The 26,004-nt window shown below is 43.8% G+C and overlaps 1 protein-coding gene across 2 annotated transcripts; it reads right to left on the bottom strand.

Moving 5' to 3' along the window:
* Nucleotides 1-4,859: 4,859 nt before the first annotated feature.
* On the bottom strand, nt 4,860-21,486 carry ppp4r2b (protein phosphatase 4, regulatory subunit 2b). 2 transcript variants are annotated; one of them, XM_017682551.2, is made up of 9 exons: nt 21,208-21,486; nt 18,833-18,914; nt 13,288-13,458; nt 12,932-13,025; nt 11,517-11,554; nt 11,324-11,398; nt 10,025-10,165; nt 8,107-8,417; nt 4,860-6,352 (listed from the first exon to the last, which is right to left on the bottom strand). In XM_017682551.2, exons 1-9 carry the CDS (start codon nt 21,239-21,241, stop codon nt 5,997-5,999), a joined length of 1,302 nt encoding a protein of 433 aa, XP_017538040.1. In that variant the 5' UTR covers nt 21,242-21,486; the 3' UTR covers nt 4,860-5,996. The 2 variants fall into 2 exon arrangements, with proteins under 2 accessions (XP_017538040.1, XP_037390871.1); XM_037534974.1 differs by lacking the exon at nt 21,208-21,486 and adding an exon at nt 19,893-19,983.
* Between the last annotated feature and the right edge of the window lie 4,518 nt (nt 21,487-26,004).

Here is a 26,004-nt window from a genome sequence, read left to right as displayed (position 1 = left end):
CCTGTGTCTCGAGTGGGCTGAAATTTACTCGTGCTCTCAGAGGAAATAAAAAGTGGATTGCCTAAATCCAGCCGTGACGCCCGGCAGCCGGCTATGTTTAACTGTAGTCTTTGAAGGGCAGTCTCTGGGGAAATAAAGCACACGTCACTTGGGTAATAGAGACGAGCCTTAAATCAGAAGAGGCGTCGTTTAATTCACGGAGCCACCGACGGCAGTGCTTATTAAAGACAGCAATCCCTCATGGCTTAGCGGAGTAAAGCCGGGTTGTACTACTTAAAACCAAACATTCGGCAGCAGCGTCAATAGCACAGACTTAGATATGACTGCTCTGTTGGTTGTGCACATATTGCTGTAGATATTCTACCAGCTGTGGCCTAACATGCAACCGAATCCCTCCTTGTGAGGCTGTTTTGTTGTTGCACTTTCATCGCTCCTAATCAGGCCTATTTATCTTCTTCTTCTTTCGGCTGCTCCCCCACAACGGATCATCTGCCCTCATCTTGCCCTATCCACTGCCTCCTCTACTTTCACACCAACCATCTCCATGTCCACCTTCACTACATCCATAAACCTTCTCTGAGGTCTACCTCTTCTCCTTCTACCCGGCAGCTCCATCTCCAACATTCTTTGCCCAATATATCCACCATTCCTCCTCAACACATGTCCAAACCATCTCAACCTGGCCTCTCTGGCTTTATCTCCAAACTGCTCCACCTTCACCGTCCCTCTGATCTGCTCATTTCTAATCTTGTCCATCCTTGTCACTCCCAACGAAAATCTCAGCATCTTCATCTCCGCCACCTCCAGCTCAGCCTCCTGTCTTTTAGACAGAGCCACAGTCTCCAAACCAGACATCACAGCAGGACGCACTGCTGTCTTGTAGACCTTCCCTTTCACTCTTGCTGCAATCAGGCCTATTTAACATACAGCCATAAGAATGGACGAGCACGTAAATGTAAATCTGCAAAGTTTTGAAGAACAGATGTGCAATTAGTCTCTCCTTCATGCGCTAAATAGTCCGTTACTAATTGTCCAGCTTTCTCATGTACCATTACTTTAAAAGGATTAAATGCAATCCACTAATTACGAAGCTGAAGTAAGACTGGATGGGCGTGTTGCTGGTACTGAGGAGCTTCCTAGGCCAGCGCTGTCGGTCGCAGCCTTGAAGGCCCTGTAGCCTTCACAGCGTGCCATTTCTGCTCTAGTCACCTCAGTTAAAGGCCTTGGTAATGATCTTCTGCGCGACCGAGTAGCTATTCATGCCAACTCCGCATTACGTTTGGTTTGAACGAGCTGTCTTTGAATTGAAAGTGTCCAAATTTACTACTTAACTAAAAAGAGACTCCAAGTACATCAAGAAGAAAACCTGCTCTATTTATGCTTCTACCAGTTAATGTATAAACGCACTTGCTTTTCAATGTATTTCAGTATCAAAAGCAAGTGTACATACTTAAAACATGGTTCTTCAAGTGTTCTTTAGTAAAAGGATACAGTTCTAGAGCAGGGGTCTCACTGCAAATGTTAAGAAGAGCCATTTTGCCCCTTCAACAAAAAACAGACCACCTTGGGAGCCTCAACAGTTTCTGTCCATTTTACCGTCTTGGCTGTAAACGTGTCTCAGGATGTGCTGAAGTGATGGACAGGCTAAAAAATCTAAATGAACACTTACTTTGCTTTAAGCTTCAGCCGCTTTTCTCACATCTCTGGCAGGAAACGTTTCCACACAGGTAGAACGGCGTCTTGTACGGCGTCTCTCAAAGCTCGACTCTTTACGGGGCTGATGTCGTTTTTCATTCGCAGCTTCTTGTTTGACTTTTCACGTTCCACCTTAAATGGTGCCTGAGGTGCCAGAAGGTAACGGTGGCAGCATTTAGGGTGAAACGGGAGAACTCAAAACGAGAAGCCGGCGAATGAGAAACGACTTCAGCCTCGCCAACTTTTAGTTTTTCGTTCCAGGTTAAAAGGCATCGGGAAACCAGCTGGAGTGATTATAAACACAAATAAGTCCATTGGTCTGCAAATTTTCAATATTCATGTTCAATCTTTCTCTTTTCGGTAGCTTCTAGCTAGGCAAGACTGTTGTCTGCGTTGCTATGGTGATGATCAGTCTGCACACCAGTCTTCAGGGTTAAAGGGTGATTTAGCAGTTCTACATTAACTCCAGCGTTTATTTATGTTTAGTATTTTATTTTTATTTATTTAGAGTTTGGAAAACACACACACACACACACACACACACACACACTTTCTAAGCTGCTTGTCCTCCTGGGCTGTGGGGGGTGCTGGAGCCTATCCCAGCGCTCACTGGGTGGAAGAGGCAGGACACACCCTGGACAGGCTGCCAGTCCATCAGGGGACTTTGTACACAAACACAACCGCACCTAGGAGCCGTCTAGTGTCTCCAATAGGCCTGACTGCATGTCTTTGGACTGGGGGGGGGGGCCCACACAGGCACAAGGAGAACATGCAGACTCCACCCAGAAAGGACCCTGGTCACCCGGCCAGGGCATCGAACTCAGGCCCTTCTTGCTGTGAGGCAACAGCGCCACCCACTGGAAAATATATGGCCAGATGTTTTTTCCTCCTCGATATCAAATGAATCAAATGAACAGTAACTCTGCATTAAATTGTGCAGCACCATGTTCTCTGTAGAGGACTTATAGTAACTTATTTACACTTAGAAAACCAATAAAACGTCATTTAACCAGGAGAAAACGCTGCATAAGACTATCAGTGTGGTGGCCCAGTGCCACCTAATCACTCTACTCAATAATCACCAAATTGATAGGACCGATATTCATCCGTCAAATTTAAAAATTATGCAAATATCTGATTCTGATATCCTGCATTCCTGTTATTTTCCATCTAAAACTACCAGTGAACTGGTAAATGTGGTGAAATGGTCAACTGTCAGTTGTCAGGCTGTGTATTCATAAGCATTTAATGTAATGACTTTATACTCAACCCCCAACCGTTTTACACCAACCTACTCTGATGGCTTTCTTTACATCTCAACCAATATATTATGCAGAAGTGTTGGAAAATTGGTGGAATTCCCCTTCAAATCCCAAATACAGGGAATACAACATGACCTGCAGTGGCGGTTTTTATGAAAGGGCGTAAAAGCCAGGATAAGGGAACGTGGTTGGATTCAGGACCGCAGTTATGAAATTAAGCAGAAAATACAAGCAAGGATTTGAACGCAACAACGGTTTAGAGCATATTAAGAAGCTCACGTTAAGTCACAGCAAGCTCGGGATTATTTTTCTTGCGCTCCGCATAAGAAACGTTGCGCAATCAATAATAATCTACTACTCTCAGTCAGAGCAAGTCATTTACTCTGACTGTGTACACAATATTTATAGGGGCTGACGTCTCATTCTACTCTTTACACAAAGAGGAAAATAAGACGTACGGTACTGGGCAAAAGTCAGAGACAACCGGTCATTTATTTAATGGTCAAAACAGCAGTTAAAGTACAAGTTTTTCCTTTCCAGATGTTTGAGATCACAAAAAAAAAAATTCAAATTAGTGAAAACAGGAAATTCCAAAACTATTAAAAGCTACAGAGAAAAATATGACTCCTAACAACCACCTGGAAGACCTAGAAGACACCAAAACTGCCCCCACCAGATAAACAGCACTGAAAGCTTTGATCTCTGAGAGAGAGGAGAAGATCAAACTGCTTCAGATCTGAAAACATCCACAGGTGTTTGTCCATCCTTCTACTGTGAGAAGACCACTCAGTGCTGTGGGTCTGAAAGGACGTGTAGCTGATCAAGAAGAAAGGAGACGGACACATCAAACAAAGAAGCTGAACGATGGGATTGAGTCCAGACCTCAACGCCACTGAATGGGTTTACTTCAGAAAAATCATCAACCAGCTTCTCAGGCTTTGTTCCCACAGCAGGTAAAAGTGGCCAAAATCCGATCTTTTCTATGCGACACGTGTGTCTGGGTGTCGGTGTGAACAGCAAAAACACTGAATCTGACGTTTTCAGTTTCGATTTCAGATGTTTTCTTATGTGGCACTGAAATCCGATACATATTCGATGAGTCGAATTGCCGCACAATCTAAAACAGCCAGATCGGAATTCACGCATCGGAATTCTTTCACTTTTATGTCAGTCCAACTCGACATTCATCATAATTTCACGCTGCCGAGACTCAAACATTCACGCTGATGTTTCTTTACCAAAAAATGACCAAAAGGACCTAAAATCCTTTGTGTCTCAGAGATTTTGAAAGAAATGTCCGAACGCGGCCGTAAGAGAACGAGGCTGCAGCGTCAAAGAACAGTTCCAAGTCTGAAAGCGAAGTTTAAAGAATCCAAAAGACACGAACCGAAGACGTGACTGCGCCCTTTTCACAGCGAACTGGAACACGTTATCGGTGATGAGCCCAGCGGACAGTCGGCGAAGCTTCATGATGGCTCCTGTGATGCTGGTGAAGATGGAACCGAACCTCTGGGCGCGACTGGCGTTCGTTGGCAGTCGTGGTTGTTTACCTCTGGACGAGCCGTGCCAAGCTCTGCTCTTTTGCGTATGCGGGTCGGTTTAGGGGCCGATCTGTTCGGACTGATGTCGCATACAGACCACATTTAAAAGACAAATGTGATCAGTCAAAGAAAAAGGTTTGGGCCACTTTCACCCACTGTGTGAAAAACTATCCCTGCAGATTTCTGAACTGAAGCGAGTCTCTTGAAAAGCCATACTGAATAAAGTCTCCTGTGAAATATTTCCCAGCCCGCAACGTTGACAAAATCAATGACTTGATGGCCGTTCTGAATGGGAATTAGGCAAAGGGTGGTCTCTGCCTTCTGAACAGTACTGTATAAAAACTTAAAAAGGGGTCTTTTGCACATTTAAAACCAGAACATTTATTGCTTCACCTGAATACTGCATTGAAATCACACGCATTCAGTTTTACACAGAGATCTTACAATAATATATGGATTCACAAAAAAGCAGTGAACACATAACGCTCTACAAAACTACAGAAATTTAAAAATTCTAAATATCAAAACGGTACAGCTGCAGCCAGCTGTTACTGGTGACACAGCTTGGTGTAGACATGGGCCTCTCGCGCTTTTGCACACACTCGCACACGAACACGCACACTTAGCTAATCGGACCAGTCATCAGTAAAACTGACCGCCAAAATGAACAGAACTTCTCAAAAATAGAGCGATTCATTGAAATGTCCATATAAATTACTGTGAACCAAAAGAAGTCATTATGTATATGTACCTTTTATATTAAACTCTCGCCTTCAGTATAGTCTACGGTTTCGCACTGCTGTAACAGCGACAGATCATCGAGGGAAGAAGACAGAAGGATAGATAGAAGGATGGAAGGAAAAAGGACGTTGCGTCGGCTGCAACACAGCGAGACGTTCCACGTGGGTCTGTATGCGCAACATCTGACGGACGAAACCGCCGTCGCACCCAAAACGACGTGGAAGAACGAAAACGGACGTGAACTGAAAACATATGGCTTCTCTTCAAACGCTAGTAAGCGATGGGTCTTTGGAGAAACTGCATAAGCAAGGTACAGAGAACCTCCACTGCCTCGGAGACCGGGGGTTATGTAACTGAACTACAAAAAACTCGAACAAAGCTGAGCTTGTCCTGAGGACGCACACCAAAGTGAAACGTCCCTTCGCTATGTTACAACGACAAGTAGAGAGAAGGAGAAGTGCCTTTGAAGACCAACTGCATCGAAAGGAGCAAATGAAAGGGTACAAAAAAGAACCTTCCAGTTTAAAACCTTCAATTCAAAACTAAAAATCACATATGTACACCAGCATCGTGTGTCCATTCAGAGGAAGGAAACAAAGTCGGAGTAGTTGGTGACACTGGACCGAAAGGCTCACGGTGGAAGGTCAGTTAACGAGCCCCTCCCGACAGCGTTCGTTAGTGTGTTCTTCTCAAATCTCCACATATGAGCACACGCTGGTTGCTGTTTATGCTACGGAGTCAGTTATTTCTGAGCCTCTTAGTCCTGTTCCATGGGCTCCTCTGTGCTCTCTGAGTCCAGCTCCCCCGACTCCACGTCGCCCTCTGTGGGAGAGTCTGCAGCACTGCTGCTGGGGGCCTGGCCGCCGCTGCTCTCATTACTGCTCAATCCGCTCTCGTCACCGCTGCTGCTGCTGCTGCTGCTGCTGCTGACCGGCTCGCTTGGCTCCTCCCCCTCCCTCTGCTCAGGACTGGAGGCCGGCGCTTGCTGCTCTGACTGGTCCATGTCGCTGGGCTCCTCGGCCGGGGAGGTGGAGCCACAAGGCACTTCCCTCTCGGCAGTGCAGCCTTCTTGGTCGTCTGCGGGCGCGCAGTCGGACTGAGTGCTAGTGGGCTCTGGAGGAGAAAGAATGCAGAAAGAAAAGTTTACGTTTCTGCATTTCACTTAGACACACAGAAGTCAAGACCAGATCGGCCTGGATCCTTTTCAGAAAAGTGATCTCAAATGTGGGGCCACCAACTTAGTCATTCGGGGTGGTCTGACGTGAAAGACTGTTCTAGAGAAACTGGTGGTGGTTGAAACCAGGGGTTGTGATGTCCACAACATTTTATTTACCATCCAGTGAACCTACAAGTGTGCCCCTTATGATTTTATATGTACTAGAGATGATAATAGTGGTGAACTGGGGCGAGGGGGGGGGGTGCAGGTTCTCTTTTGAGACTATTTTGCCTTACAACACCCTGCATGTACCTCTCCAACTTTCTGTGAGGGAGCTTTTTAGAGATATTCAACGCCTTATACTTCTGTCACCACCACTATGAATAATCCAGACTTTGTAGGTTTATCTAGAACAGAGCACTTCAGATTCAACCACTTAAACGTTTATTCAAAACATTCTCAAAATGTGGAAAATCTTTGAATGTCCCTTTTAAATGTAGCGCTACTAGTGTGTCAGAATGGTGATATGCCTCGTGTTTAGTGAGAATGTCTACGCATCGTGATATTTTTGCTATCCATTTTCCACTCCACCTGGAGTGTCCAGCTGGGCTTTAGTCCAGGAACGTTTGCCAATATCCCTCCTCAAAGATGCATATCGTTGCTCTTGGAACAAAACCTTGTATCTCCGAAAAGGCTCTTCATTTTTATGGAAGTAAATAGAGAAATAACCCCCCCCCCCCCAATCCCCCATGAAATTTTGACATAAATGGCAAGCGCCTTTTTAAAATTGTCAAAAAAAAAAGACAAAAATGGACAAATACATACATATGTGTGTGTGTGTGTGTGTGTGTGTGTGTGTGTGTGTGTATATATATATATATATATATATATATATATATATATATATATATATATATATATATATATATATATATATATATATATATATATATGTATGTGTGTGTGTGTGTGTGTGTGTGTGTGTGTGTGTGTGTGTGTGTGTGTGTGTATGACTCAACTCTGCGATTAACTCGGCCAGAGTCCCATTTTGGACTCCAGCTGTCCAAACCGGAAACTGGACAGCCTTCCACATTTTGGCTGACTGCACAATTATTCTAAATTAGTCTAACTTTCTGAATGATCTTCGCTATTCTAGTAAAACCGAATGTTTAAACAAAGAAATTACTAAAAAAAAAAAATACATGATACTTTGGTCTTCACAGCCTGCTGTTGGAAGCCGCTGCCTCTGTGGGCTGCAGTCCAGGACAGTTTGGCGATTTTCCTGCTCAAAACACGCATGAAGCAAATAAAGCTGCTGTCGGACAAAACCTCGCTAAGTTTTTGGACATAATTTGAAAACACTTGTTTTCCTTTACACTGTTTGTGAATTTCACGATGAACGGCCCGACATGACTTGGGGAAAAGTCTGATTCCACCGATTTACATTAAAAATAAAGTAGTTTTTTTTCCCTTCTCCTGTAAAGTTACCATTTTGGAGATACGAGGTTTTGTTCCGACAACAGCGATATATATGAATCACCTCTGCAATTAATTCCTGGAGTCCCGTTTTTGGACAGCTGGAGTCTGAGAAACGGACACCCTTTCCACACTTTGGCTAACTGGCCACAATTATTCTAAATAAGTCCAACTGAATGATCTTCAATAGAAAAAAAAAAAAAAAAAAAAAAAAAAAAAAAAAAAAAAATGATACCCTGATCTTCACAGCCTGCTGTTGAAGTAGCAGCCTCTCTCTCCTCCTCCTCCTCCTCATGCTCCTCATCCTTTTCCTCCGTCATAGACGACGGCGAATCAGTTTCCTGCACGCTGGATGCACTCTCTAGCGGCGCGGGTCGAAGCGTCTCGCTACTCGGCTCGTCTATGACATCATCATCTTCCTCACCTCCGTCTTCAGTGAACTTCAGCCTCTTCACCTCTTGCTGCTCTCCCTCCATGTCTTCTTCCTCATCTGCATGCTTGTTCTTTATAGAACCACTTAGAGAGCTGCCTGAAACGGAGGCATCACTGCAAAACACACACAAGAACCGCATTACAGAAAACATCCTAGAACGTACCGACAATAAAAACAACTGAAATATGCACCTGCTCGTCCAGAGTTTCGCCTGAAACGAGGGGGGGTTAATAGGGAGATCGGCACCCTTTACTGCAGTGACAGCCTCTACCAGGAAGTCTTTACACTAGATGTTGGAAATTTGCTGTGAGAATTTGATTGCACTCGGCCACAAGAGCATTATTGAGGTCAGATACTGATATTGGATGATCATTTCTGGAACTCCAACTCATGCGCCAAAGTTACTGGATGGAGCTCCAGCACTCCAGAGAACGCAGTTCTACTGCTCCACAGCCCAATGCTGGGGCCCTTTATACCCCTCTAGCTACCACTGGGCATTGGGCACGGTGACCTTAGGCTCATGCGCAGCTGCTCCAGCTCAGTTTCTCAGCATGTTTGCTCAGTACTCGGGTGTGAAGAGTGTTATTTTGAATGGAAGGTTTATTGATAGCTGTCCTTAGACAGGGCTGTCTGCAGAGGCTGCGCTTCATGCAGCTTGTTAATCGGACACAGGGTTTTTGTACAGGTTAAGCACATAAATCATCCGTACTCGGAACGGTCTACTCAAACGGATGGCATGAGTGACCAAAGAACAAGTTTTCTGAAGTGGACAGTGTATGCCTGGCTTTAGGGAACATTCAACTACAGCCCCACTATCTACAAACAAAACTCGAAATGCGACTCCTGCTGTAACTGTGCTACAGAGACTGCCGTTGAAAGAGACAGATAAAAGATCAAAGCCTTGGATTTTATTTATTTATTTATTTATTTATTTTTACAGCTGCAGAGAAACAGTTTTCTGACGTGAAACAAAACCTGCTCTTCTCCACTGCAGCGCTACTCAATCGGAGGTAAATAATGTGATGTAGCTAAATCAGCTAGATCTTAATTACTTAACTGTTAAAGTGAAATGCACTCATGCACACTAGAAAGGTTTGTCATGGTACTGGAATCGCTGTCGGCAAATATCAATGCATCACTGGAGATTATACTGAAGTGTGTGCACTGAATACCAGAGTCAGCAATGTGTGCACCTAATTATAAGGGGTGTCTGGATACTTCTGAACCCAGCGCATCTATAAAACTACTTCACTATTTGCTCGGAAAAAATACAGTAAGTTAAGTATTTCATGCATGTCAATGTGTTTTTAACCATTTCCAAACTTCTCCTCAAGGAAGACTGGTATTAAACGTAGTTATTATCAAACACCTGACCTGTCTAATCAGTAAGTTCTGCTTTATTGAAGTGTGCTTGTGATGGAATTCCACAAATCCATGCAATAGCTGGGGGCATCCAAGAGAAATCCGGAAAATTTTGCTCTTCAAACTGACTCATAAGAAATTCTATTGTAATGAATTCACATTTCCTAGCAAATACACACTTGTTAAACAATGAGCTTAGGTGCCTAGACTTTTGCACATACTGTAGGTATGAGACAGGCATTTTTCATATGCATATAATGCAGCTTAAACGATCCAAACACCAACATCAATTTGAAAGAACAACAGATGCAATACATGTTTCAAAGTGCCTTTAGTGAACAGAGCAGGTGAGGCATACCTAACAAGCTTGTTGTGGCCTGCTGCTATGCTTGATTCTTTGTTTTCTGTGCTGTCTGGCAGGCCGTTCGTTGCCAGTGAACTAGATGAGGAGAGCTTAGGTCTGGTCAGTGGTCTGGGGGTTCCTGGTCCATTCACTTTCCTGAGAAAAAGAGCATGAGAAAATTATGGAAGCATGAAAGCGAGCAAGAGCGTGAAGTTATTCCATCGATCATGGTTAACAACACTCGCCTGGGACCGAGCCTCCCCTCATCCCCAAAAAAAGAAAGTCGCTTGTTCAAATCTGCTGCCAAGGAGTTGCCAAGAACCACACGGCTACTGAAGCCCAGAAGCCAACAGCCTACAGCGGTAATGATTTCTTCAATAATAAAAGTGAAACAATCAGGCAAAAACAATTAACCTCTACAAACCTGCTGCCCTGCAAAGCAAATCCAGATCTTGAACACACTGTAACAACTGCAGAGAGACCAGAATCGTTTACCTGAGCTCAGCAAACGGATTCATGTTTTAAAACAGGAATAGCTCTTTCCTGGTTCTGATCTGACCTGACTGATCACTTTCAGTTTGTGAACATAAACAGCGAATCATCTGTTCTTACAAAAGTATGGCGTTCCACAAGGCTCTGTTTTAGGACCTCTTTTATTCACATTAAGTATGCTACTGCTGGGTACCATTATTGGTAAACATGGCATCAATTTCCATTGCTATGCTGATAACACACAATCGTATATATCGGCCAAACCAGACGATAAACTCAACTTTATAAGATTGAGGACTGCGTACAAGACAAGAAAGACTGGATGTCGTGCAAGTTCCTCCTACACAACTCAAAGAGGTTCTACTTCTTGGTCTAAAAGCTGCCAGAAACAAACTGGCCAAATTAACACTTAATACTTTCTCAGTTGCATCAGACACATCTGTATAAAAAAAACTGATGTCATGATCGATTCTGTCCTTTGATCTGTCCTTTGATGCACAAATATTGCCAATATTAGTAGAACAGCATTCCTCCACCTTCATAACATTGCCAAATTAAGAAGTGCACAGTTTCTACAGGATGCTAAAAGAGCTAGTTCATGCATTTATTATCTTTACAACATTCAGAACAGAACTGTGATCCATACATTATTATTGATTTATGTAATCAGATCACTAATCAAATGAAAACAAAACACACTGGCACTCAGAAATCGCATTATTAATGGAGAGGAATTGATAAAAAAGCAGAAATAGCCACTCCTTTGCATCAGCTTTGAAGGGTTAAATCACAGACTACACAGTCCTGGCTAATGTACCCTACCTTTCGGTGAAAACAGATGTGTTGCCTGGCAACATGACTCCATTCATTCTGTTAACACCACTACAGCCATTCTTCCTGAAAAAGAAAGAATAATGAGCATCTTTTCCATCATAGAGGGATTCAGTACAGAACATGAACGGAACCAATATAGGATGTTCATATTTAGAGGCAGAGATGGACGAATGTCACTTACTCAGAAGTGGGATACACACAACTGACCACCATCACGTTCTGGGGAGAGACAACAAATGCAGGTCATCAGGAAGAAAAAAAAAAAATCCATCAAGCTATAGGAATTTCCAAAAGTAGGGAATATTTTATTCAGTACTGGTCCCATGTAATGAGCCTTCACATTACCTGGTATCTGTGGATGGTTTGCTGCGCATTCCTTTCATATGGACTCATTTTTTTTTTGTTTCACAAAAGTTGCTTTTTTCTTGATTAGCCAGCTCACTTTAAGCTTAGCGTGATCTAACCCTGGATTCTCATTAGGGTGGATCACTTTTCAATGGGCTAAGTCACCATGGCAACTGCACTGTATGCTCCAGAGCGGTCAAGTTTGGGGTTTTGGACCAACCAAGCCCGAGCTTCTGACCACACAGGGACAGCCTTCTAACCACGGTTGACCTCTTCAGTCTTATTTGAGTAAAGCTTCTTTTCCTTATGATGTTTGTGGCATCAATTCCACACAAATATTGCCTCTTGGGTGGGGAAACAATATCATACATACATAGATATAAATATTATAAAGCAGTTATTTCTCTAATAAGCACTGGCACAGTAGCAGTAGAGGCAGTGTTGTTCCTCATCGTTATAAATGCTTTACTTTCCATGTTTATGAAGTTCGATTCTTTACTCCTATTCGAACAATAAGCCACTCGGCTCCTCGTGTTTCACATGACTGGCAGTTGGTCATAGACGTCACTGAAAGTTAACTGCTGCTGCGTTTGTTAGGAGTCAGACGCCCACAGTGTGTCCCAATTCAGGGGCTGCATCCTTCGAAGGGTGCAGTCTACAAAGGCGTGTCCTCCGAAGGCTGCTTAGACCCACGAAGGCTGAACCAAGATAAAACGCTCTGCTCTACGGCTGATTTTCTGTTTGTGTCACGGCAACTGTCACAAGACGCTGCTCGTGTCCAGTTCTTTTGAAGTTCTTGAAAGATTGAGCCAGAAACTTTGATTTCTTTCTTGTTTTCATTTATTAGAGCTGGAGATGCTTCACCTCCGGCTACTAATGAGATGTTTTAATGTTGTTTTTGTGTCGTGAGCTATTCGTCTCAATTTAACCCCAACACTTATAAATATAAGTGTACTCCATCCACTGTTCGCTCCTCTGCTGACGCTGCCATGTTCTCGAATCCAAACCAGCACGCAATGAACCTCGGGACATGTTGGCTGATGAAGGATCCACCCGTTGGATCCTTCATTGCCAGGGAAAAGGAGGACACATTTCTAGGCTGGAAATGAAGGAACCTTGAAAATTGGACAGCGTTGCAATGACACAATCGGCCTTTACATGCAGCCTCTGTACTGGGACACAGCTATGGTCTAGGCTGAATGTGCTTCGTGAGACTGACCCCAGCACACTTAGTCCAGTGAGTGTTCTTACCTTCTCAACCCCTCTGAGAAACTTCTCTGTTCCTGTGTAGTTCCTCTTGGGATCCGTCAGCAGTTCGCACAAACGCTGGATAGTAAATGGTATACTGCCAGGAAGGTAGAACATATTTGGTTAGTGACGTTTTCTAACCAACAGACCAACGCTTACATCACAAACTCAACCACAAGCAGCAAATGCATTAGTGGCAAATATGTGTCTCTTCCCACACATGCAACAGTCAGTAGATGGCGCAACTGCACAGGGGTAAGAGACTCTGGCCTCCTTCTCCTTGTATACAATCTCTCCCCCACAATATGTAGCTTTGAACAGCAGGTCACATGTTTCTTCTTTATTATAAAGCAACTCACCCATTGTATCCATTGACTATCTTCAGTATCCTCTCCTTCATCTCTTCAAATGGAATGGACTCCACATTGGGGTTTGCAGGTCCTCTCTGCTCTGGGGCTGAAGCTCGAAAGTCCTCCATTACCTTTTCCAGCTTGAACAGAAAGTAGTTTTTAAACTGCGACCACGAAACCCTGTCAGGAGGCGAACACACACACACACACACACACACACACACACACACACACACACACACACACACAAACAGAAATGTTATTCTACAGCAGAACCTGCCTGAACATTTTTTTTTGCCCAGGTTCAATGAAGCACAGCAGTGAATTGTGCTGAATCACATCACTGCATCACCCGTCTTGTTAATAAACACTGTGCAATATATCACACCTGCTACTGCCTCACTGTGCACTTTAGACTGTAAACACTGCAGCTACTCCTAGTTACGTTTATACTCATTGCATTGTAAACAGCCTCATACCACTTAGTGCACTTTCAGGAAGAAAGAAAAAAAAGGTGCTAAACTGTCACCGGGGCAGTGCCCCTCATAATCCGCTGAAGTGATGTGTTCTAAGCTGTACTGACTCCACACACCCGCCTCGCCTCCAGGCTTTTAATCTAATGTTCTGCTTCAAAACATTCGGTAATGAAAAGCTACAAATAACAACTTTTCACCTGGAAAATTATTGAAGGTTCACAATCAGACCTTAAACCCACTGTAGAACCTTTGAGGGAATATTTACACGGTTGGTACCTTGAAGAACAAACCTGACCAGAACCTTCAGAACCATGTGCAACACCTGCTCTCATGTAAATACAACAGATCTGTTTTATATACTACATAAATATGCAAACAGATATACTTCTGTATCTACTCCTTCATATTTTACTCCAACTTTGTATTTCTACCTAATTGACGTCTATTTTCTCTGCCTAATATGTGCCGGTTTATGTGCAATTACACGTCTTGATACTGTAACACTAATTTCCCCTCAGGACCAATAAAGTTCTATCTACTGAATTTTGGCCAGGCAATATTACAATCTACTGTTATAGGGATAAATTGGCATGTGTCACGTTATACTTCCTTGAGCGTGGATAATCTTAGGACTTAAAGAACACAGATCAACTTTATTTCATTACAAAGAGCATCAGTCCTGTTAATTCATGCGTGAAACACTGAATAAAAGTTGATCTATTTATATTTTTGATTGGACTTTTACAAATTTGGCACTGGTGGATTGTTTTTTGTCTTCTGACATAACAACCCTCTGAAAAACAATACTGTGATTAGGGTTAAAAACACAGATAATATAATTAATTGCAGTGAAGTCACTTTAGTTTCCGTAGTTAATTAAGATGAATCACGTTTTTCTTATTTGATTTAGCCTGGCCATCTAAAAAAAGTGAGTCAACCGAATAGATTTATAATCTGCAGCTATTCAACGTGAACCTGAACACAAAATTGACCATGTAATGCTTTGCTTTGAGGGGATCTCCAGCTTTAGTCTGTGCTCAGACGGCGAAGCATATTCCACAAAATTCTGCCTGTGACAAGTTTTGCAAGATAAGAGCAAGAGCGGAGCAGATCTTTATGGGTGAGAACTTCAACACCACACTAATCTCACGGAACTAAGACCTTTGTTTCCCTTTGGGGCGCTCTAATTCATCCCAAAGGTGTTCTATGGGGTTGAGGTCAGGACTCTGTGCAGGCCAGTCAAGTTTGGCGGCGCTTTACTCCACTGCATTCCACGCTTTGTGTTGCGCTTGGTGATGTAAGTCTTGGATGCAGCTGCTCAGCCATGGAAACCCATTCCATGAAGGTCTCTACGCTGTTCTTGAGCTGATCTGAAGGCCACATGAAGTTTGGAGGTCTGTAGTGATGGACTCTGCAGAAAGTTGGTGACCTCTGCACACTATGCCCCTCAGCATCCGCTGACCGCTCTGTCATTTTACTGTCGTTGCTGTCGTTCACAATCGCTTCCACTTTGTTATAATCCCACTGACAGTGGACTGTGGAATATTTAGTAGTGAGGAAATTTCACGACTGGACTTGCTGCACAGGAGGCGTCCGATCACGGTACCACGCTGGAATTCACTGAGCTCCTGAGAGCGACCCATTCTTTCACTAATGTCTGTAGAAGCAGTCTGCAGGCCTAGGGGCTCGGCTTTATACACCTGTGGCCATGGAAGTGACTGGAACACCTGAACTCAATGATTTGGACAGTGAGTGAATAAGTTTAGAAATGGTGTATTTCTACATTATACACCAGTTAGTTCCGGCCACGCAAGCTGATTGGTTGGTAAGCGTTCTGTGCTGTTATTTCCCCATATCATCAGGTTTTTTCAGAAACACCGTATCACTCTGCTAAAATGCCATTGCTTAGCAACGACTTTAACAGCTGTAGGAGACGCTCGAGCCATTTGAACATTCTTACTTCTCACTTCACCACAAACAGAAAACGGACACTGTTAAGATCACATCTGACCGACAGCCGATTTTTTCCGACTCTGAAGACGAGACGACACTAAATTCCCAAACCGTCGTCTCCACTGAGCAGCTTTTCAGTCGGCAGCTGTGACAGAAGAACAGCTGAACAACCTGGAATCAGCCAGAAATGAACCCAACACCATTCGCCAGACGTGGAGTCTGATCTTCAGAGTCGGACCAAATCAGACTGAGCCGTAAAACTGACCCAATAAAAAACGAAAAAGGTGCTCAGTGGTCACGACAGTGTCGGAATTTAGTGTACACTGTTAGAAATAAAGTGCATTTCTCGTTACAAACAGGTACAAACAGTACAAATGTACCCACAAAGGTACAGCAGCGACTTTAAGGTCAAATCAAGTTTCTCCAGGTGAAAAGTTTGCGTTTGTACCTTTTCATAACCGAATGTTTTAAAACTGAACAATAAAATGAAAAGCCTGGAGACGAGACGTGGTGTGTGGAGTCAATACAACTTGGAAATTATGCTCCCTAACTAAAGGTACTGAGATGTACCCTTGAGGGAACCGAACCACCCCAGTGATATTTTTGCACCTTTTTTTCCTGAGAGTTTTAGGCGAGTAGGCGGAGTTTGTTACTCTGACACAGAAACAAGCTGCTCGTTAAGGAGCTATAATTTGGCAGAAGGAACTGCGAACATTAAAACTAACACCACATTCACAGCCCAGTTTATTAATTTCTTACTTTATTTATTTAGCTGTGATCTACGGAGACAAAAATCACCGCCGTGATGTTATTCCGCGATAACGCACTCCCTTTCGGGTTCTACTGCTTAATTAAATTAAACCACTCACCAAGCTACCATGGTGAGGGTTACTCATCGTGTACTTCTCACTGCCTTTACATGCACTCAATAATCCCATCATCGGATTACAGAGAGCTGGATTTTAGCATTTCATCAGATTTGTCAGCGCATGTGAACTCCCCCTCTGATTTCTTTCGGATTCCTAAGTCTGCACATGTGCAAAAACAGACGGCAGTACTGGAAATAAGCAAGCAACACTTGTAGCGACGCTGAAACTACATGCTTGACAAAATGAAGGATTTAATATTCTGCATCTACTAGATGATCCATGTTCATATTTTCAGGTAAAGTGGGTCAAAGCTTTAAAAAAAAAACAACGCTGCGGCATGAAGTTTGATTTTTACATTATGTTTACGTCACGTCTTCTTCTGTGAGTTTACTGGCTGGTCGCACAGCAGAAATGCGATCACTGCCTGACTCATATAGACCCACGGTTTACCGCACTGTTTAATCGTTGATCGGATTACTGACAGAATCTGATTTTCAGCGGCACGTGGCAGTAAATTAATATTTCATCTTCCAGCTGAAATCGCAAACATGGGCAACTCCAACTGTACAGCTCGCGTGAGCCCCCCGGTTCAATTTCACCCACCTTCATTTCTGATTAGACACTTCATCACAAGACAAGCGGAGCTTTTACGTTCAAGTTAAACACAGCAAATTTTATCCATCTGTGGTCCGCTGTCTGAACACGGTCTTACTCTTCCCTGCTGCTTGCCAATTCCCTGCTTGTTAATTTATCCAAAGGTCCGCCAAAAGTAACGTCCAGCAAAGCTAAAGGCGTCCTCTGGTGTTACCGTTACTCATATTGCCTCATCAGAGGCAAGTTTTGCCTCTAAATCACATTTCAGAGTTGACGTACTTTGGTATAAACAAATTCACAGCATGACAGAAGCTGGAAATTACTTCCACCAAGAGAGCAGCCTGGGAACTTGTTGCCATTTAAAAGCTGTAATTGAATGACAGAGATACAGTCACGGCAGCAGCACACAATCAGCTGGGCTTCAGGGTGGAACAAGGGATGGTTTAAAGCCAAGGCCCACCTGCTTATAACTATAAAGCATAGCAGCCCATAGAAAAATAAAATCAAGTTGTTTTGTTTTTTTTTTCCCCCCCTAACTGCTCACACTGGAAAAGGGCCTGAAAAAGATCAGCTCGCCTATTTCAGTTCAATCACAGAAACAAAAATTGAGTTTTGCTCACAAAAAAAAAAAAACATCTTTGCAGAGATGGCAAAAAAGGGGGGAAAAGAAAGAAGGCAGATGTTTATGTGGACGGTGATTTGGAGCTTCAGTCCATCGCATTTTCTCTGAAACTACCCCTGTGGCTTTCCCACGGGAGTAACTGATCTGAAATGAACCTCACTCCACTCAGTGGGGTCTAATAATAATAATAATAATAATAATAATAATAATAAACCTCACTTGACGTCTGCTTCTTTGTCAGTCGTTTATCTAGTTGAGTTTAACTACTCAGGTCACTGTTGCTCATCCAAACATCTCCTCGCTATTATTTTAAGGCTCATCTTTCATTTTTATCAGCTGCAGGAACAAAACAAGAGCCTGTAAAGAGTCAGACGCTAAAACAGGCAGCTTACACTGACAGTACAGTGCTGACGCGCCGCTAGGAGAAGAAAAGTAGGCTGTGCTGACAAATCCCCTCGTTTGATCATAAAATGCGTTCCCACCAACAGTGAACTGAGCAGCGTTCGGAAGCGGGCAGAGACCGGTTTAGCTGTGTGATGATGACCTGAATGTGGGTGGAGCGTCAAACCAGAGCAAACTAAAGGAAAACGTTTGACAGGTCCGCACCGAACACGGCAGGCTGCGTCTCAAACGGACGACGTTCAATTACTCTGCCACTGCGATGAAATGTCTTAATATTCATATTGGTCACAATTTGGAAACGTCTGATTCTTCTATTTTTAATTACTAGACCCAAGTTAATCTCCCCCCCCCACTTATGACTTGGAGTGACGTTACCCGGCCACTACGAACTACTCCCTCCCCCTGAGAACAGCCTGCGGACCATTAGAGGGTGCTTGGTGGCCCACTGGCGGCCCGCAGCCTACGGGTTGAGAAATCCTGCTTTAAAAGGGCCAAACGATCTAAAAACAATCATTTATCGCGTTAACTTCGAAACTACTCATTGCACGTTGTGTACTGAGGTATCCAGGTGTTAGATTTTTGCTATATTTAGCCCAGCGCAAGGCCCAAAGTGGAAAAAGTTCAGACACAACACTTACATGGTTTCCCCGGTCTTCGCAACATGGCACAGGAACTGGTCCAGCACTGGAGAGACTTCTTTTTTCCCTTTCTTGTCAAAATCTGAGGGCACATCACAAAAGCACGTTAGTTTCAGCTGCACTTTCTTCAGATGGTATAAACAGCTTCAGGAGTCTACTTTAGCAGCATGGCACATATTTAATAGTATTGCTTTGCCTGGAAAGATTAAAAAGCTGCCCTCCACTTGCAGGACCTACCGACTGCTTATGAGGCTTATATCACATTCGCGCTATTCTGACGTACGAGTAACTAAGGCTGAGTCCACATTACCAGGTTGAAGTGGCACAAACCCGAGTTTTGGTCCTAACATGACTCGGATCTGGTGTTTTCAGGGCCGTGTGGACGCAAATCTGATCTTCTCGAATCTGACCTGAGCCACTTTCATGCGTGGTTCTAGATCGGATGGGTACCCGATTCATGGCCGCGTGACCTTAACGTGGCGCTCAGATCGAAATTCGCGTGCTCTTTTTCACCGCACGTGACCATCATTCAGCGTTACCATGGCAGCAGCGCCGAACAGACGTTAAAGCCTGTAAACGGCGGAAAAGCAGCTCGTCTCACCTTTTTCTCCCTCGTCTGGCTCTAATAACGAAGCTGAGAGCTGATCAGAGTTAATGATCTCAGCTAAGCTCGTTCTGCTCGTTAGTTTGTGCCGATGATGCAGCGATTGTCACGTGACGTGACTGAGCAGGAGGAGCTCATGAGGGTCAGTTCAGTCACATTAATGACCGATTTGAGTCACTGACCTAAACCAGGGTGAACCGTCGAGTCAGAGAGATCGGATTTGAGCAACGAGGCTCGTCATGTGAACGTAGCTTAAGTGGTTTGACGACTCACTTCAATCAGACAAGATCAATGAGATATTAAGAGGTGTTATAATTACAGCATAAGTGCACTCTAAGCGCAGAAATAAACTATGGTCCTACTTTAAAGGGTTCATGTCAAGGAAAAACAAATTTTCCTCCTTTTTGTTTTCATTAAAAGAGTGTGGTGTGGAATGTTCGAAGTTTCCGAACGTACCGTTCTCTCCCTGATCCATCTATGGAAGTTACGCTGCGAAAGCTATAATTATTTTTGTGATGTCACAAAAATTAATGCATTCAGATATCCAGCCATTCCAGCCAGATATCCAGCCATGTGTGGAGTCAGCTTGACTCCACACAATTACAAGTTATAAGGCCAGTTTCTGTATGGATTACTTTTTGAATGAGGCCAAAAAACAAACAAACAAACAAACAAAAAAACAGTTCAGCCTATAAGAACAGAGTTCATTTGCATATATTAGTCTTAAAGGACCAGCACCAAAAACGAAGGTTAATTCTACGGGATGAAGAGAGAAACGGCCATATGAAACAGACTTTTGGCGAACGCCGCTTTCATCGCTTGGGCCTTGCTGCTGGTTAAAGTGGACCTTCACCACTTTCTCAAAACTTGTTGTCACAACATAATTAAGGCCATTCAGAGTGGTTTGGTCTGAAATGGTCAATTGTAGAGAAATGTACAGACTGAAATTAACAGTGGTGGTGGAATCAGGGCTTGACATGTTACATTTGTGTTACAGACCCACTTTATTTACCACCCACAACCACAAGTGAACCAACACCTATCCTGTGAGCTTTAGTGTATAACGCTGATACTGATAAAATAGTAGTAAATCTGAAAAAAATAACTTTTCCTCGGGGACCATTTGCCTCAGAACGCCCCACAGGTACCCCCTCACCACGAACGGCTTAAAATCAGGATTTAAAAGACGTTTGGGGCCAGACCTTTGTCACATAACCACCATAAACCAATGTTTCAGACACCAGGCTGAGTGAGGGAGGAAGCTTTTAAAGGTGGACGTCTGGTTCCTATCACAACCACTGTGAAAAAATTCTGACTCGGCAAGTTTCTCTAGAACGGAGCGCTTCACACCGAAACGCTCTGAACGGCTCTGCTTACATTTTGAAACCCTATTTAGGCGGAACCTTCGGAAAAATTGGTGGGGTTCCCCTTTAACTTTAGCAGCTAGGTTCAAGAACTCGCGTTGCTCAGACTGGTAGCGTTAGCTACACGGCTAAGCTAACGGGCTTGCTGTCTAAAATCCACGGGTCGCAAATTCACTTCAGCTTCCTAAGGTGACTAAAACACCAGAGTCGGAGTCGAGGACGCGAGGCGCCAGCCGCGAGTTTCACCACACAAAAGCGACGCGAAAAGTCGGAAACGACCAAAAGAACAAGCCACTTCGCTGCCGTTAGCCGCTAGCCGCTAGCCGGCTAACTCCACCTAACCAAACAGCCTCGCGCGCCGCTAACGTTCCCGCCGCTGACGCGACCCGAAAATGAACCACCAGAACCTTTCAGAGCCTCGAGGAGAGCATCGATCTCCATGTCTGCGAGGTGCGAGCTCGTGGATCCAGGAGGAGACGGAGCGCCGTCGGCCGCGGTTCAGAAACGGAGGAGGGATAAAAAGAGGAAAAGGAAAATATTTCAATATGGCGTTCGTGATGTCACCGGCCGAGACCGGCTGCCGCCGCCGCGGCTGCTCTGCGAGCTGCGCAACCCGATTGTGCAACATCGAAGAAGGAACGAGCCGCTAGACCCGATTATAACCGAGCGGCTCGCACCCCTCACTCGCATTTATGATTTATGGGCCCTGGGAAAAAAAAAACACAATAAAGCCATTTAGTAAGCGATAAGAACGAGAAAGCTTCCCATCGCGACGACTTGGGCCCAGTCCCATTCCACCCCTCGCCCCTACCACTTGGCCCTTGGCTGAGACAGGGTGTCCCAAATGTCTCATAACAATCACTGAGTAGCTCATAACTGTGACTTGCTGTCATGATGATGAAACCCTGTCTCATGATTGTGACATAATATCTCATAAATTTGACTGAATTACGACTAAGGAGCTCATAACTATGAGTCAGCATCTCAATTGTGACTTAATAATTCAAAATCATGACTTAGTATCTCATCATTACGACATAGTATCTCATAATAATGACTTGCTGTCATGATGATGAAACCCCGCCTCATGATTGTGACATAATATCTCATGATTTCAATTTGATATCTCATTTTTACGACTAAGGAGCTCATAACTATGAGTCAGCATCTCAATTGTGACTTAATCATTCAAAATCACGACTTAGTATCTCATCATTACGACGTAGTATCTCATAACCATTGCTTAATATCTCATAATTATGACTTGCTGTCATGATAATGAAATCCTGTCTCATGATTGTGACATAATATTTCATAATTTTGATTTGATATATCATTATTATGACTAAGCATCTCATAACTATGAGTTAGTACCTCAATTGTGACTTAATAATTCATAATTATGACTTACTATCTCATTATCTCATCATTACGACATATATCTCATAATAATTACTTAATATCTTAATATTGTAGTTTATTGTATTGTATTGTAGTTTATTGTATTGTATCTTATTGTTATTGTATTGCTTTGAATGGCACAGAGTTCTGCGTTCAACTCTGGTTCTTTTTCTCTTGGTGTCTGCAGTGACATCTTTGTTTCTATCAGTATCTGAGCTCAGGACCGTCTTTCTCTCTAAGCTACTGGTAACTAGCAAAGATACTTTCTCTAGATTGACAAAACACTTCTTGTAAGTTGCTCTGGATAAGAGTGTCTGCTAAATGCTGTAAATGTAAATGTAAATATCTCATAATTCTGACTTACATATCTCATAAATATGACTATGTATCTCGTAATTATGAGCTGGCATCTCAAGTGTGACGTAATGTTTCATAATTATTACTTGGTATCACATTAGTATCTCAGAATTATGGCTTGGTATCTGGTAATTATTAATCTCATATTTATGACTTAATGTCTCATAATCATGACTTACTATCTCAGTTAAGAGTTAGCATCTCAATTATGACTTCTTCTTCTTCTTTCGGCTGCTCCCTTTAGGGGTCGCCACAGCGGATCATCTGCCTCCATCTGGCCCTATCCACTGCCTCCTCTACTTTCACACCAACCATCTCCATGTCCACCTTCACTACATCCATAAACCTTCTCTGAGGTCTACCTCTTCTCCTTCTACCCGGCAGCTCCATCTCCAACATTCTTTGCCCAATATATCCACTATTCCTCCTCAACACATGTCCAAACCATCTCAACCTGGCCTCTCTGGCTTTATCTCCAAACTGCTCCACCTTCACCGTCCCTCTGATCTGCTCATTTCTAATCTTGTCCATCCTTGTCACTCCCAATGAAAATCTCAGCATCTTCATCTCCGCCACCTCCAGCTCAGCCTCCTGTCTTTTAGACAGAGCCACAGTCTCCAAACCAAACATCATAGCAGGACGCACTGCTGTCTTGTAAACCTTCCCTTTCACTCTTGCTGCTATCCTTCTGTCACACATCAGCCCTGACACCCGTCTCCACCCACTCAATCCTGCCTGCACCCTCTTCTTCACCTCTTTTCTACACTGATAATTGCTCTGGATGGTTGACCCAAGATATTTGAAGTCATCCACCTTTACGACCTCTACTCCTTGCATCTTCACCTTCCCATCTGCCTCCCTCTCATTCACACACATGTATTCCGTCTTGTCTCTACTGACCTTCATTCCTCTCCTCTCCAATGCAAACCTCCACCTCTCCAGATTCTCTTCCACCTGCTCTCTACTCTCACCACAGATTACAATGTCATCTGCAAACATCGTGGTCCATGGAGCCTCCTGCCTGACCTCATCTGTCAACCTGTCCATCACCATTGCAAACAAGAAGGGGCTCCAAGCTGATCCCTGATGTAACCCCACCTTCACCTTGAAACCATTTGTCACTCCAACTGCACACCTCACCACTGTCTCACTATCCTCATACATGTCCTGCACCACCCTAACATACTTTTCAGCTACACCTGACTTCCTCATACAGTACCACAGTTCCTCTCTTGGCACCCTATCATTTGCCTTCTCTAGATCCACAAAGACACAATGCAGCTCCTTCTGACCTTCTCTGTGCTTCTCTACCAACACTCTCAACGCAAACACTGCATCTGTGGTGCTCTTTCTGGGCATGAAACCAAACTGCTGCTCACTGATCTGAACCTCTCGCCTTAGCCTTGCTTCAACAACTCTTTCCCATACCTTCATGGTGTGGCTCATCAACTTTATACCTCTGTAGTTACTGCAGCTCTGCACATATTTCATATTCATGACTTAATATCTCATTAGTGTCTCATCATTGTGACTTAGCATCTCATAATTTGAACACTTAGTCAGGACAGTGTGATTTCCTTCCCTGCTAGAAAAACCAGCATAGACCAGCATGGCTGGTCACCAGCAAAACCAGTATATGTTGTGTTTAGGATGTTGGTCAAAGCTGATATACTGATCACCACCAATAGAGATGCACTGATACTGATACTGGTATCAGGTATTGGGCCCATACTGTGCTCTTTTAAAAAAAGAAAATTAAAAATGAAATTTACTCATTAGATGTGTAGGCCAGTGAAATGGAGACGGAGAAAAGTCGACATCAGTCTATGCTGATGTTACTGCGTTGGACCAAATAGAATTATGAGGTAATAAACGTTAATTTGGTGAATTTTTCTGTGAAAGAGGCTGTCGAGAGACTGTATTGCCCTACTTGTGAACATCACCGCCTGATGCCTTGCTCAGTGCTTGGAGCGCAGCAGGTTTGAATAAGGCAGCTTTATATGACAGCTGCCTGTAGAGGCTCCGTGTCACGTAGCATGGATGGAGTGTTTTTGTACAGTGTGAATACCGTCGCTGTGCAAAGAAAACCACGTATCTCCATTTTTCTTGACTTTTACTTTTTGCTTACTTTCAACACACCAGCTGTCCTTTATGTTGTGTGTAAACCTCATGATGATTGGACCAATAGAAATGCTGTAACGTCCCTTGGAATAAAACCTCTTTACATTAACTTGCATTGAAAGGTAATAGGGGCGGCATGGTGGGTAGCGCTGTCGCCTCACAGCGAGAAGGGCCTGGGTTCAATTCCCCTGCTGGGTGACCGGGGTTCTCCCCGTGTCTGTGTGGGTTTCCTCCGGGTTCTCCGGTGGAAGAACCCTCCCACCGTCCAAAGACATGCAGTGAGGTTGATTGGACATGCTAAATTGCCCGTGGGTGTGAATGTGAGTGACTGTCTATGTCTGTCTGTCTGTCTGTCTGTCTGCCCTGCGATGGACTGGCGACCTGTCCAGGGTGTAGCGGGCCTTCCGCCCAGTGACTGCTGGGATAGGCTACAGCACCCCCTGCGACCCTGACGGAGAAGCGGCTTAGAGGATGGATGGATGGATGAAAGGTAATAATGTTTTTGCCTTCTCCTGTAAAGTTACTATTTTGGAGATACTTGTTTTTCTTTGGACAGCGACGATATGTGAATCATAGACTTTACATCCATGGTCTTTTCAGACGTACGGTGTGAGTCACCAAAGAACAAGATTTCGAAACCAGCGCTGACTTTAGAGGATGTTCAGCTCAACCACCCAAACAAAATGCTTCAGATGTTGAACTCCACACAAACGTCCACTCCTGGGATGCGATTCCTGCTGTGACGGTGCCACAGAGACACGAGTGAGGGGCAACATTTACAGCTGTACAGAAGCACTCTTCTGGAACAAGGCCCGCTCTTCTCCACTGCAGCGCCACTCGAACAAAGGTAGCTTTAAATAACGTTGCATAGATATCTAATGCACTTCAACTGAATTGAATTCAGCTGTGTGTTAATGATTTAACCTCTAAGGCTGCACACATTTAAACTAGAAACTACATAATTCTATGTTGGTTACTCAGTATGGTACCGGACTCGGTATTGGTCTGGAAAAATGGTGCGCATTGGTCACTAGATGCTGGTCAACCAACATGATCATGCTGGCATGACCAACTGTACCAGAACAAGACCAGCACAGATCAGCTTGGAGTGAAATGCTCGCTGGTCTGTGCTGTTTTCTTTGGGTTGTCCGGTTTTCTGTGGGTTAGATGGTGTGGGGGTTTCTTCTCATCTGCTCAGTGAAGGGGTCCGAAGCACAATCCACGATACAAAAGGTTCTTCCAGAGATGTTATGAAGGAGACAGGTCACCATTTGAAATATGAACGGGAAAACCTGTAACACTAACAACAGGCCCAATCCCATTTC

The sequence above is a fragment of the Pygocentrus nattereri genome, chromosome 26 (assembly GCF_015220715.1).
Source record: "Pygocentrus nattereri isolate fPygNat1 chromosome 26, fPygNat1.pri, whole genome shotgun sequence".
NCBI lineage: Eukaryota > Metazoa > Chordata > Actinopteri > Characiformes > Serrasalmidae > Pygocentrus > Pygocentrus nattereri.
This window is presented reverse-complemented; position numbering and strand designations above follow the sequence as displayed.

What these genes read in the sequence shown, in the direction of transcription:
- ppp4r2b (XM_017682551.2), bottom strand. Translation starts at nt 21,241, where the DNA reads ATGGAGATCGATGCTCTCCTCGAGGCTCTGAAAG. An exon ending in GCGAAGACCGGGGAAACCAT is followed by an intron (nt 13,459 to 18,832) that starts GTAAGTGTTGTG and finishes GCCTCCTGACAG; the next exon opens with GGTTTCGTGGTCGCAGTTTA. An exon ending in GGCCACAACAAGCTTGTTAG is followed by an intron (nt 8,418 to 10,024) that starts GTATGCCTCACC and finishes TGTGTTTTGCAG; the next exon opens with TGATGCCTCCGTTTCAGGCA.